Here is a 14,961-nt window from a genome sequence, read left to right as displayed (position 1 = left end):
GACACAGCATGTTTTTGCGCATTTTTAAAGTTAATTTTCGACACGAACGCCCGACTTTTTTGAAAAAAAAATTAGACAGCAGGTATCAGTAAGGGCTATAGAACATTTTGAAACCAAAATTTCAGGTGGCCACCAGCTAAAGGATTACCAAGTATATTATTAATTAAATATATATATATATATATAAATAAAGATCTGACAGATATAAGAATTATATAATAATAAGAAATAAACTAAAAACGATTGTTTAAACACCTTTAATTCGTACATAAAATTAAACACAACTAAACAAACAATTACAGATTAAATTTAGATTTTTAACCTATTTTTAACCATATATAATAAAATTATATAACAAAAACACCTTTTATATAACTAAATAATTTACGTACAAACGTATCCTTATATTCAGCTTGACAACATAAACTTTACGTAACGTTTGTTCTGTGACGTAACAAAGAAAAATGGTGGGTCATTGCTGCCCCCAGCGGAAGCCCATTAATGGACACGCTCATATTGTGAGATCATTAATGGCGAAAATAACTAGATTTTATTTTGAATACTGTTTACTATTGGAATAGTCCAAAATAACAATATCATAACTTTTTTGCTGAAAATTGCTTCAATTTAACATTTTTAATTTAAATTAGAAAAACTTTTTTACAGCTCAATAATGAAAAAGTTATAGATTTTAAAAGTTTCTCAATAGGGGTTTACCCTGCGTGAAATTCCCTGATTAGAATTCATTAAAAATAAAAGCTAGCTTTTCAGTTTATACATTACTCTGTAGTACAGTTTAAGTTCCAAACATTAGCGCTATCTGTATTTATTATAATTCAGCCGTCTGAACAACTAAACTGTTTAAATAGAAAGTTTAACAGACGTTTAACAGCTGACAACTGTTGTTGCACAAAAGGGGGAGATATTTTTACACCTCTGATTTATCCTACCGTGGCCGGAAAACAACAGTCGTCATATAACACGGGTGTTCTGTTTCGTACACCTCATGCCAGCTTACAAGTTACCAAGTTTGTTACTTTATGAATAAATATTTTTTTTTATGTCTGGGTAATAATTTTAACAACCAATCAGTGACCACCGAGTTGGAGCAATTGTCGTTAAGTGTCTTGCCCAAGGACACATATACGGCCACAATGGTAGCAACGACGAGCATTTAAAACACCTTGTCATGGCGCCGGGATCTGTATTATAAAAGTAAATAAAAGTCAAGCAACACTTATCTTTCAATAAAACCTAAACAAACCTACCTGTCAATCAAACCTGAGCAACACTTACCTGTCAATCAATCTTTAGCAACACTCACCTGTCAATCAAGCTTAAGCAAACCCACCTGTCAATCAAACCTAAACAATGCTCACCTGTCAATCAAACCTAAAAAACACTCACCTGTAAATCAAACCTTAACAAAACCCACCTGTCAATCAAACTGCTGCATGTCAAAAAAATGCAGCTATATTTACTTACACATAATGCCACTCAACTTTTACATCGAACTCGTAAATTTAATGCGTCATGTTTTACAGAGACGTCATGAAATGTTTACCCCTTCCATTGCAAACACAATGTCCATGTTTACTCAGCTATATGTGGAATGATGGAAGCAATGATGATAATGCTGTAAAACCACACATTGCATTTCAATGCAGCAGTGGTGAAGGTAGCGTACAAATAAATTCAACCAATTATTTTGTTTTTTTTCAAAATTGTTTCAAATATTTTGTGTCACTTTTTTTAGTGTACAAATAAATTCGACAATATTTTGTTGTTTTTTTTCATTTTTTTTAGTATTTTGACTTACTTTTTTTCGGTGTAATTTTTTGAATGCAACAATTGATTATAAAGGTAGAATTGTGAATTTGAAATATAATTTTTATGTATGTGGTTTATCTTTTTTGCTGTTTTGATGTTTTTTCCAATGTTCTACAAAAATGTTTGTTTTTGAATTAAATGTTTTTGTTAAATGTTAAAATGTGTTATATATATATCAAAAGTATAAATTCAAAATAATTTTAAAGTGAGTTTCAAGTTACTATATGTGCTTACATTTTTTTAAATGTTGGGACTTCAATTATTTATTTAAACAAATTAAAAAAATTAGTTTTAGTATTTTTACTTATTTTTATTTATTTATATATGATTTCAGAATGTAGTCAATTTATTCACGATTACATCTTATTTATGACATCGCAATGGGAGTATTGTTACAAGTTACAATAGCCTTTCAATGTTTGCTACTCGTCATTGGATTGCCTTTAAATCGGGTAAGTTACTTAATAAAATTTTAAGGGTAATATCCGTCCGGCGCCGTGGCATAGTGGTTAGCGCACCTGCCTGTAACCTAGAAGTAATGGGTTCAAGGCTCGAGGTTGCTACCATTGTGGGCGTATGTGTCCTTGAGCAAGACATTTCACAACAAAAAAAAAATCCCAAAAAATAATCATCCACAAAGTAACATACTTGGTAACTCGTAAGCTGGCGCGAGGTGCACACCCGTGTTATAACGACTGTTGTTTTCCGGCCACGCGAGGATAAAGTAAGTTACATTCATTCATTCATTCAACAATTGCTCCAACCCAGTGGTCACCAATGGCTTGTCCAAATTATTAGCCATACATAAAGTATGCTTAAGTTTCTACTTGATCTTAGTTTAACTAAATGGCGATCAAGCAAAAAACTTAAGTGGTATGCAGAAAGTATAATTAGTGATCCGAAACGCGTTTTTTTTAAAGGGCCCAAACCTTGTAAAAATCTATAAAAACGACCCAATACAATCTATTTGACGTGGGTTTACAGAAATCATTTCTATGCCGCGTTACCAACTCTGAAAACTACCTATTTGCCACCAGACACTTAAATACCTGATTTGGTTGTTTAAGTTTTTGAGGATAATCTGTAATCACTGTTGATTGAACTTTTTGCATACCACCCTAAAAGTTTTAAAATATAATTTATAAAAAAATTTACATATGATTTTCAGGATGATTTATTTAACTCCACACTAAAGCCAAAAGGTAAATGTTTAAAATTTTATAATTTTATTTTTCAAATGTTAAACAATTATGATTTTTTGGAAGGAACGCAAAAGTTTTTTCAGATTACCAAGTGACTTTTTTGTTTCAAGTGAGCCGTTACATTATAGCCATTTTTATAAGTTGTTTTCATTAAACAAAAAAAAATTGAAACCGGCAACGTGACACAGTGGTTATCACGCCTGCCTCCAGCACAGAAGATACTAGTTCACGGCTTCTGCTACCATTGTGGGCTTATGTATCCTTGGGCAAGACACTTAACGGCAATTGCCCCAACCCAGTGGTCGCTTATGGTTTGTCAAAATTGCAGCCTTAAAAAAACACAAGGTTGCATATGTGGTAACTATTAAGCGAGCACAAGGTATTATTCGGAAAATCTGTGTTATATCGACTGTTGTTCTCGCCATTTGAAGTTTAATAAATACATTTATTTATATCTTTTTTTAATACTGTATTAAAATGCTTCAGTTATTTGAATCTACCTTACTTTATCCTCACGTGGCCGGAAAACAATAGTCGTTAAACACGGGTGTTCTATTTTATACACCTTGTGCCAGCTTGTGAGTTACCAAGTATGTTACTTTGTGGGTGATTTTTTAGAGGATTTTTTTTTATGTGTAGCCGATAATTTGGACAACCCATTAGTGGCCACTGGGTTGGAGCAATTGCAGTTGAGTGTCTTGCCCAAGGACACATACGCCCATAATGGTAGCAGCAACAAGCCTTGAACCGACTACCTCTGGGTTAAAGTCAGGCGTACTAACCAACTGTGCTACTGCGTCGGACACATTTCATCATTATTTGTTTGTTGTTTTATGACCACCATGTATCTTGTTACCCAGGGGTTATGGACAACATTTTGTCGGTGAACTCGAAACTTGGTGTCGATTATTTTGAAGGCGACATTCTGTTAGACCCTGCCTCAAATGAAAAGAATGCAATTGTCGACGAAAATTTGAAGTAAAATAAATTCAAAATATTATTCTGTAGCATTACTTTACAATATATATATTTATAATGAAAAGTATTAATTATAGATATAGTACTGTGGGGTAAAATCCATGTTTTAAACAAATAGCAACAGTCTATAGGAGTCGTTTTATAATTCATTTAACGTTCTTTGTATACTACCAAACAGGACGAGAAAATATATTAAAAAATAGAATAAATCTTTCCCAACCCTACTATATGTTTATGCATTTAGATGGGGAGAGAAAATCCCGTACGTCATTCACTCTCAATATGACTTTGATGACCGCGAGTTAATAAAAGATGTTTTGCGCGAATACAACGTTAGAATGCCGTGCATAGAATTTGTGGAACGTGGGAATGATGCCAGCTACCTTATGTACACAAGAGAGAGTGGGTAAGATGATGGCGTGCGTCATGGGTTATTACAATCTATATTAGTTCAGTTTAACTAGCTAAGTAAATAGGGTTACTATATATGTCCGGCACCAGAGCACAGTTTGTTAGCGCCTGCCTCTAATAAAGAGGTAATGGGTTCAAGGCTCATCGTTGCTACCATTGTGAGCCTATGTGTCCTTGAGCAAGACACTTAACAGCAATTGCTTCAACCCAAGGGTCACTAATGGGTCTTCTAAATTATAAGCCATACATAAAAAAATTAAAAAAAACACTTACAAAGTAACATACTTGGTAACTTGTGAGCTGGCACGAGTAGTATGAAACAGAACACCCGTGTTATAACGACTGCCGTTTTCCGGCCACGTGAGGATAAAGTAAGTTACGTTCATTCAATTAGATAAGTAAATACGGTTACTATATTTATAACCTGTATTATATATCGTCATAGGTGTGCAATATTGGTTAAGTTTAATTTGCTTGGTAGATATGGTTACTCTATTTACAAAGCTGGTATATATTGTTAAAGGGGTGTAATATTAGTTTATTTAACTAAAAATAAAATAATTATATTAATTAACCTATATTAGTGGTTCTTAAATTTTTTTGTATGCTTTACCCTTTTAACAAAGATGCTTTTCAGGTTTACTCCTAATATGTAACACGGCGCTAATTTTTTAAAAGCGAAAACAACTAATTACATCAGCCATCAGTTATTTTTAATGCGACGGATGCGCTAGCTTTTTGGCAACAAGTTGTTTAATGTCTGGTAAAGTACTACAATTAGCACATTTTTTCTGTCCGTCAACTGATGCGGGACAAGGACCTGGGATTTAGGCCAGATTTGGCTTATTACCCCAACACCCAGAAAGCTCATTTAGGTCCTTTTGTGCAACCAGTGCAGATACGTTGATCAGTGCTAGTACCGTCGCCGTACATCGAACCGGGGACCCTTTGGTTTTCAATGCAGGCGCCTAATCCACTAAGCCATGGCGCCGGACAAAAAATTTTACCTCTTTTTTAAATGAAATAAATAAAATTTTTGTTATGTCTTAACAATTAGTTTGAATGAATGAATGTAATTTACTCTATCCTCGCGGGGCCTGAAGATGACAGTCGTTACCACACGGGTTTAATACCTCGATCCAGCTTACAAGTTATCATGTATATGTTACTTTGTGGGTAATTATTATTTTTGAATTTTTTTCATTTTTTTATGTATGGCAGATAATTTGGACAACACATTAGTGACCACTGGGTTGGAGCAATTACCGTTAAGTGTTTTGCCCAAGGACACATCTGCCCACAATGGTAGCAGCGTCGAGCTGACCCATTACCTCTGGGTTACAGGCAGGCGTGCTAACCACTATGCTACGGCGCCGGACAGATCTTCACTACTATACCCAAAAAAAATTATTAAAAATTTTGTTATATTGTTCAAGGTGTTATTCATCTGTTGGGCGAATGGGATCAAAACAAACAATTTCGATCGGAGTTGGATGCGAAACTAAAGGAACGATCGAACATGAAACGATGCACGCCTTAGGTTTCTGGCATGAACAGTCAAGGTGACAATAAATTATGAAAAATATCATAATAAGTTTATTTATATTTAGACTTTTGGATTGTTTATCTGCTAGGTGCAGCGACCACGCTTATTTTCTTACAATTAAATGTAAATTCGTTTTAACTGTAAGCGTGTTTTAACAACTGTTGTTTTGTCGCTATATCTTGTTTTTCATTTAAACTATTTTTAAATCTGCCTATTGCCTTGGCCTAAATCTAAAGTCCGATGGCATGGATTGCCAAAATTTCTTTCAAGTTGAAAATATTATAAATTTTTATCTCTTAAAAAACATAAAAAAATATAAATTAACATGTTTTTAAAAACACAAAAAAATATAATTTTTTATGTATAATAAAAAGAAATAATATATAAATTTTCATGTCTTTCAAAACATAAAAAATCTAAATTTTCATTTTTTCATATAATTCTTGCCCACAGATATGATAGAGATGATTATGTTGACATAATATGGGAAAATATAATGGAAGGGAAAGAACACAACTTTAACAAATACGATGAAACACAGGTAAATTTTTCTGCACGCTTTGTTGTATTGTTATGTTTTTTTTATTAGAAGTTTACCTTAATAATAATTAAACATAAATGGCTTGTTTGTCTGCTAGGTGTAGCGACCACGCTTATTTTCTTTCAATTAAATGTAAATTCGTTTTTACCTGTAAGCGTGTTTTAACAACTTTTGTTTTGTTGCTATATCCTGTGTTTACATTTAAAATATTTTTAAATCTTTTCTACCATATTTCTAAATCTTCGCTACTTTTTTCTTTTTTTTATGTGTGGCTGATAACTTGGACAACCCCTAGTGACCACCGAGTTGGAGAGATTGATACTTAACAAAGAATTTGGTCAATGTGATAATTCAGTCAATAACTTTCTTTTTTTCAACACAGATTACAAGTTTGGGTGAAATTTACGATTATTCGTCGATAATGCATTACGGCCCCACTGCTTTCTCTGCTAATGGTGAACCCACTATTGTGGCAAAGTTTAAGGGGGGTGAAAACATGGGGCAACGAGGGGGTTTCTCGGAAGTCGATTTGAGGAAACTTAGAAAGCTGTATGGGTGTGGTGAGTACCTCATGCTCACTGTCGAGTTGTAACATGGGTGTCTTCATATACGCCAAATACACAAATGTATGCATACACTTTATGCTCACTGTCGAGTTGTAACATGGGTGCTTTCTTATACACCAAACACATGGTGTGTTCATACACCTCATGCTCACTGTCGAGTTATAACGTGGGTGTCTTCTTATACACCAGACACATGGTGTATTCTTATACCCTTTTTGCATGGTCACTTTTATGCGCGTAAGTACGTGCATATTTACTCGCAAAAACAAAGTTAACACGCATAACGTCATAAGTGTGTCATCTGCTGTAGAAGGTTGGTTGTTACTCGCATTATGCGAGTAAAGAAAAGTATGATGGAAGTACAGTTTCACTTTTAAGAGCCTAATCTTTTTCGGGTATTATTTTTACAGTTTTTAGCTGGTAATAGCCACATAAAGCATCAAAACCTATTTTATAAACTAGATTTAACAATATTGCGCTAAAATAAGCTAACTCAATGTTGATACGCGCATAAATCAATGACATGCAAAACAGAGCGGTTAGCGAGGTATCATATGACGAGTTAATGCGGATCGTTATTCGCATTTACTTTTTACCATGCAAAAACAGTATTACACTTCATGCTCACTGTCCAGTTTTCATATGGGTGTTATCTTAAGCATACACGGTGTGTGACCTCAAAATTAATATTATAAAACCTTTAAATTTAAGATATATATTGTTTTTTTAACTTTATTAATTTTTTTAACAAAACAAAAAAAAAAATTTAACAAAATAAATTTTTTTTTTTAGATTTTTTTGTAAATAAAATTTTTCTTTAGATTTAGATATGGATGGTTGGAGTGACTGGACGGCATGGAGCGATTGTGATGTCACATGTGAGAGACATCGACGAAGGTTTTGTGAGGGAGATGATTGTACGAGTGACAAAGAAACGGAATATTTAACTTGCGACAAATTCTGTGTCGGTGAGTGAAAAGTAATTTCTAATTCTTTTAGATAATTTTTTTTTCTGTATGGCTGACAATTTAGACAACCCATTAGTGAATAAATGAATGAATGAAACTTATTTTAGTCTCGCATGGCTGGAAAACGGCAGTTGTTATAATATAGGTGTTTTGTTTCATACACCTTGCGCCAGCTTATGAGTTACCATGTATGTTACTTTGTACGTGATTGTTTTTCGGAATTTTCTTTTTTAGATATTTCTGATAATTGGGACAACCTATTAGTGACCACTGGGTTGGAGCAATTGCTGTTAAGTGTCTTGCCCAAGGACACATATGTCTTCAATGGTAGCAACAACGAGCCTTGAACCCATAACTGCTAACTTACACTTTTTTAAATTTTTATTTTTTATAAATTTTAGTCGGAAGGGACACTGATTGTCCGCAAAGAGTTCTCACTGATGGTTACGGGGTCATGACCTCTCCGTTGTATCCGTATAATTACAAAGCTGACGTGGAGTGTCTTCAAACCATCATAGCCCCACCTGGTGACCAAGTAATACTCTCGTTCGAAGCTGTTGACGTTGAAGATTATTCCGGAATTTGTTATTATGATTGGATCAAGGTATTTTTTAATCTTTAAAAGTGAGGTCCTTGTCAAGGACCTGGGATTTAGGTAAGATTCTGCTGTCATTATGGGCGTATGTGTTCTTGGCTGGACACTTAACGACAATTGCTCCAACCAAGTGGTCACTAATGGGTTGTCCAAATTATCAGCCATACATAAAAAATAATAATAATTCCCCTAAAAAGTAACATATATGGTAACTCCTAAGCTGAAGTGATGTGTATGAACAGAACATTTGTTTTATAACAATTCAGTAAATGACTTAAATGAATGTAACTGACTGTTCTCTTTTTGCTGGAAAACGACAGTCATTATATCACGGGTGTTCTATTTCATACACCTCGTGCTAGCATACGTGTTACCATGTATGTTTGTAGGGTGTAACGGTCATGCTGTAGGGTGTAACGGTCACGCTTTTTATCCAAAACATTACTTCTTTCTTTTTTATCATCAAGCGTGTTTTAACAACTGTTGTTTTACCGTTACTACCCGTCTTTTCGCTTTTATCAACTCTCTTGTTCTTCGTTATCGTGACCGAAGAGACGAAATAAATTTCATTCATTCATGTTACTTTGTGGATGAAAAAACATGAAAAAAATCACCTACAACATTTAATACTTGACAACTTGTAACCTGGCATGGGGTGTATGAAAGAACTACTTTTGGCTTTGATTAAGACACTAAATTAATAACCAAAGTTTGTATCATAAAATAGTAAAATTTCATATGATGATAAAGATATAACTTTATCCTTGCACGGCCGGAAAACGACAGACATTATAACACGGGTGTTAATACACCTCTTGCCAACTTACCAGTTACCTTGTAAGTTACTTTGTGGGTGATTATTTTTTGGGGGCATTTTTTTTATTTTTTTATGTATGGCTGATAATTTGGACAACCCATTAGTGACCACTGGGTTGGAGCAATTGCGGTTAGGTGTCCTGCCCAAGGACTTGACGTCCCCCTCCCCCAATATCCAAAAAAATGGTAACATGAACCTAAAACTTTAGCATAATTTATAAACAAATAGTTTTACTTTCAACGATAAAACTTATAAATCAAACAATAAACATCAGGATAATGTTTGTGGCTGATTATTTAAGAGTTTCAATAAATTGTTAAATTTAATTATCTTTTCAATAAACAAACAATATTTGCGTTCCATAATATTTATGATGTCATAATATGCATTGTTTGTTCTCCAATATATGGGTGAAACTTAATTCCTCTCTTGGGTCATGATAACAGAGAACGGAAAAGTTGACAAAAGCGAAAAGACGGGTAGTAACGGTTAAACAACAGTGGTTAAAACGCACCTATTGATAAAAAGAAAGAAATATTGTTTTGGATAAAAGGCGTGACCGTTACAATGTAAAAATTAAATAAATAACATTTAATGTAGTTTGAAGTTTCGTAATCCTCAACCTGTATTTGCCTTTGGTGTTTGAAAACAAAGTGATTTAATGACCATCGAACACATATTGTGTATTCATACACCTCATGCTCAATGTCGTGTTATAACACAAGTGTCTTCTTATACACCAGACACACATAGTGTATTCATACACCTTATGCTCACTGTTGAGTTATAACATTAGTGTCTTCTTATACACCAGACCCACATGGTGTATTCATACACCTCATGCTCCTTGTCGAGTTATAAGACCTCTAAAATTCAGACAGACCTCTAAAATTCAACCTTAAAAAGACCTCTAAAATTCAACCTTAATAAAAATCTGATATTTAACTTTTAAAATTAAAAAAAATAATTCTTTAAAATATTTTAGGTATATGACGGGGAAGATGGGACTTCCCCTCTTCTAGGAACCTTTTGTGGAACAAGTATTCCCGCCGATGTTCGCTCAACCAGATCCGTATTAACCGTGTTGTTTTTTTCCGATTATTCCGTCACTAAACGGGGATTTGTGGCAAACTATGTAACTTGTAAGTTACGTTTTCAAAAATTATATTTTTTTTCAAAAGTTTTGTTCATATAAAACCTACTTTTTGTGTTTAAAAAAATATTATATTAATTTACAAAAGTTTTGTTTCATACAAAATACAGGTTTGCAAACTATGTAACTTTTGAATTGCGTTTTAAAAAATATTATATTAATTTGCAAAATTTTTGTTTCATTCAAAAGTTTTCTGTTAATTCTGCTACCATGCTTAATGTAGATAACATATCAACGACTTATCTGGTATGTAAATATATAGTAGATTTTATACCAGATGAACTGTTGAAGGGTTATTTACATTCTGCCTGGTAGCAGAACTAGGCACGAGGCAAATGAAACAACACTCGTGTTATAACGACTGTCGTTTTCCGACCACACGAGGATAAAGTAAGTTACATTCATTCATTCACATACACTTTAATTCAGCCAGCAGCAACTCCCCCATTCATATGTGTCACTTCGAGGGCGTACTTTCAACCTGCGGATGGCAACATGATGCTACTTCTGATTTTAACTGGAGCAGAAATAAAGGAAACACAGTAAGCAGTGAAACAGGCCCCGCATATGACCACACAACGCTACAAAATGAAGGTAAGTAATGTTGGTAAATAAAAAAAATATTAATAACTTTTGGGCATGATATTTAACAGCAATTGCTCCAACCCAGTGGTCACGGATGGGTTTTCCGAATTATCAGCCATAAATTAAAACTGAAAAAATTCTCCAAAAAATGTTTTTAAGTAGGACTTAGTGTAATACATTTTATTATTATACCTTTTTCCAGTATGTAGTCCAGTGCTATTAGCCATACGTATAAATAATGATAAAATCACAAAGACTGTATTTCACATTATAAGTTCTTGTATGTCTGCTACGTGTAAGAAGACGCTTCTTTTTGTTCAAATTAAATGTAAATAGGTTTTTAACTATTAGCATAAAAAATATGCTTCTACATGTTTAAACAACTATTATTTTGTCAATATATCCTGTCTTTTCCTTTAAAATATTTCTAAATTTTCGCTTCCGTAATTGAAGAGACAATACAAGTTGTTTATTTTTATTATTAAGATTTATACACAGTTTGACATAGTAAATCTTACACATTATTTTCCAATAAAATCCTTATATAGTATTTGAGATTATAAGTTTTGTGCATGTTTGCCAGGTTTTTATCTTTACATTGAAACTTCTTCACCACAAACAAGCGGAATGAAAGCACGAATTTTAACCCCTATGTTAACGGCACCCAGTGAAGGACATTGTCTCGAATTCGCTTATAATATGTACGGGGAAAATGTGGACACTTTGTCTGTTTATCAGGTGAATAAATAAAGGAATGTAATTTATTTATTCTTGAGTGATAGGGAAACAACATTCAATGAAAGTCTTTATAACAGGATTGTTTCATACACCTTGTGCCTGCTTACAAGTTACCAAAAATAAATGAATGAATGTAACTTTTTTTATTGTTTTGTGACAGGACAACGGCAATCGTTATAACACGGGTGTTCTGTTTCATACACCTCGTGTTCGTTTTTGAGTTACCGCGTATATAGGCCTACCTTATTTGTGGCAGAACAAAACATTAAAAAAACACGAGTGTTCCATTTAATAAACCTTGTGCCCGCTAATGAGTTACCACAATTCTAACTTATATATCGTTTTGTGGCAGGACAACTACAGTTGTTATAACACGGGTGTTCTGTTTCATACACCTTGTGCCCGGTTTTGAGTTACCATGTATGTAACTTTGTGGGCAACTACTTTTGGCATTATTTTTTATGCTATAATTTAGACAACCTTTAAGTAATCCCTGGGTTGGAACAATTGCCGTTAAGTGTATTGCCCAAGGACACGCATGCCCACTAAAGTAGCAGCGACGAGCCTTGAACCCATAACCTCTAGGTTAGAGGTTGTTGTGCTAACCACAATGCCATGTCTGTATAACAATATTAAATTTTGATTGCTAAAAATTTTTTACTAACAGGTTACTGACGACCAAATAACAAAAAAAGAAATTTTCAAAGTCAGTGGTAACCATGGTAACAATGAATGGATGGAAAGCCAAATTTCAATATTTGGAAACCAAAAATACCAGGTTTGATTTTACCCAATTTAAAAAATCTTTAATTGCATGTTTATATAGACTAAAATTCAGTTTTTCTTAATCATTTCGTACTATTTGGGTTCAAGGGCCATTTTATTATTGTAAGTAAAAAGATTTTAAAAAATTAGTTTACTAACACTCTTCTCTATATAAATATGCAATTAAAGATATTTATATAGAAAAAAAGTGTATAAGAAGACACCTATGTTATAACTCGACAGTGAGCATGAGGTGTATGAATACACCATGTGTGTCTGGTGTATAAGGAGACACCCATGTTATAACTCAACAGTGAGCATGAGGTGTATGAATACACCATGTGTATCTGGTGTATAAGGAGACACCCATGTTATAACTCAACAGTGAGCATGAGGTGTATGAATACACCATGTGTGTCTGGTGTATAAGGAGACACCCATGTTATAACTCAACATGTTATAACTCGACAGTGAGCATGAGGTGTATGAATACACCATGTGTGACTGATGTATAAGAAGACACCTATGTTATAACTCAACAGTGAGCAAGGGGTGTATAAATACACCATGTGTGCCTGGTTTATAAGAAGACACCCATGTTATAACTCAACTCAACAGTGAGCATGAGGTGTATGAATACACCATGTGTGTCTGGTGTATAAGAAGACACCCATGTTATAACTCAACAGTGAGCATGTTATAAAATCCACGTTTTTTTAAGACCTCACTTTGCTGCTGATTTTTTTCTTCTTTTTAAATAATATTATCTTTGCTTTCGAAGAGATAAATAAAAAAAATTATTTTATGTTAAAGCCGCATACCAATGAAAAATGAAAATTTGTATATGGATAGAGAGGCCCCAATGCGATGGCATTTTCAGTCTCATATTAAAAAAAAAATTAATCATTTATATTTTTCCACACGTCTATAGAATAAAATTTTCCCAACAATTATACCAATAGTTAACCTTACCAATTTCTAGCATTGTTTTTCACAGTTGGCTTTTGAAGGTCGTCGAGGGAATGGTTACCGCGGTGATTTAGCCATTGATGATGTCATAATATACCCCTGGCCATGTGGGGGGGAAGGAAGCGGGTTCAAAGATTTTATAACAGGTGTGTTTGTTAATGTATGAATGGATGTACCTTACTTTATCCCAGAATGGCAGAAAAAGGCAGTCGTTAAATACAAGTGTTCTGTTTCATACAAACCATACACAAACACATTTGTTGTGTTTTCTTACACTTTTAAATTTCATCTCGTTCATACACCTCAGGCCAGCTTACAAGTTACCATGTAAGTTTCTTTGTGTATGATTCTTTATTTATAAAACTTTTGAACGAGGATGAACAAATCCAATAGTTATTTAGTACCACCAAGTGGAATACTGACAGTGTAGAAGAATTCTTGAACGAAAAAATTAAACAGAGTTTAAATAGAAGAATGTAACTGTATCAAATTTTATCATTTAGTTAAATTGCTCCGGACTGTACATTTTGAGATTCAAACATGTTTAGCCGGTTTATTTCATAAAATATTTATTAAGTTGTTTCACCCGCATTGACAGTCTTTATAACAGGATTGGGTAATTGACTTAATTTCCATCCCAAAAAGTTATTTTTTAAAAAGTGTGGGGTAGCAACAGTCGTTATAACAGGGGTGTTCTGTTTCATACACCCCCCGCTTGTGTCTGCTTACGAGTTACCCCATATGTAACTTTGTGGATGACTCTATTTTCCTGCATGTTTGACAATTTAGAAAAATCAATCGGCAACTTCCCTTGATAGCTCAGTCAAGAATAAAAACAAAAACTTACCAGAAGATCTCTTTCAGTTTTGTGATGTTTTTAATTTTTGTTACAGGTATCCCGTCTATACCTCCAGCTGATGATACAGAATCACGTGATCAGATTGTATCACCATGATATAAATATTCCACTCACGAACATGATTCATGACAATTTTTAGTGATTGTGTAAAAAAATGTTAATATTTTGTGTGCGGAAAATAAATGTTAATAGTTTGTTGTGCGGGACTCGTAACTTGACAGTGAGCATGAGGTTTACGAAAACATCATGTATGTCTGGTATATAAAGACAGCCATATTATAACTTGACAGCGAGCATAAGGTTTACGAAAACACCATGTGTGTCTGGTATATAAAGACAGCCATATTATAACTTGACAGTGAGCATAAGGTTTATGAATACACCATGTGTGTCTGATGTATAAGAAGACACCCATGTTATAACTCGACAGTAAGCATG

The 14,961-nt window shown here is 33.8% G+C and overlaps 1 protein-coding gene across 1 annotated transcript; it reads left to right on the top strand.

Moving 5' to 3' along the window:
• Positions 1–729: 729 nt before the first annotated feature.
• On the top strand, positions 730–14,724 carry LOC149726388 (astacin-like metalloendopeptidase). Its single transcript, XM_089890728.1, has 17 exons — positions 730–1,215; positions 1,545–1,678; positions 2,165–2,282; positions 2,999–3,032; positions 3,893–4,010; positions 4,255–4,416; positions 5,858–5,983; positions 6,421–6,508; positions 6,891–7,068; positions 7,896–8,042; positions 8,444–8,646; positions 10,440–10,596; positions 11,037–11,201; positions 11,776–11,930; positions 12,598–12,708; positions 13,693–13,810; positions 14,558–14,724. Exons 3-17 carry the CDS (start codon positions 2,211–2,213, stop codon positions 14,617–14,619), a joined length of 1,896 nt encoding a protein of 631 aa, XP_089746854.1. The 5' UTR covers positions 730–1,215; positions 1,545–1,678; positions 2,165–2,210; the 3' UTR covers positions 14,620–14,724.
• Positions 14,725–14,961: the final 237 nt, after the last annotated feature.

Source organism: Ciona robusta, chromosome 12, assembly GCF_009617815.1.
Source record: "Ciona robusta chromosome 12, ASM961781v2".
NCBI lineage: Eukaryota > Metazoa > Chordata > Ascidiacea > Phlebobranchia > Cionidae > Ciona > Ciona robusta.
This window is presented reverse-complemented; position numbering and strand designations above follow the sequence as displayed.

Bases quoted from the DNA above. Each gene is read 5' to 3' on its own strand.
- LOC149726388 (XM_089890728.1), top strand. From the start codon at position 2,211: ATGGGAGTATTGTTACAAGTTACAATAGCCTTTCAATGTTTGCTACTC. The intron at 6,509-6,890 runs GTAAATTTTTCT...TTTTCAACACAG, and splicing joins ACAAATACGATGAAACACAG to ATTACAAGTTTGGGTGAAAT. The intron at 11,931-12,597 runs GTGAATAAATAA...TTTTACTAACAG, and splicing joins ACACTTTGTCTGTTTATCAG to GTTACTGACGACCAAATAAC.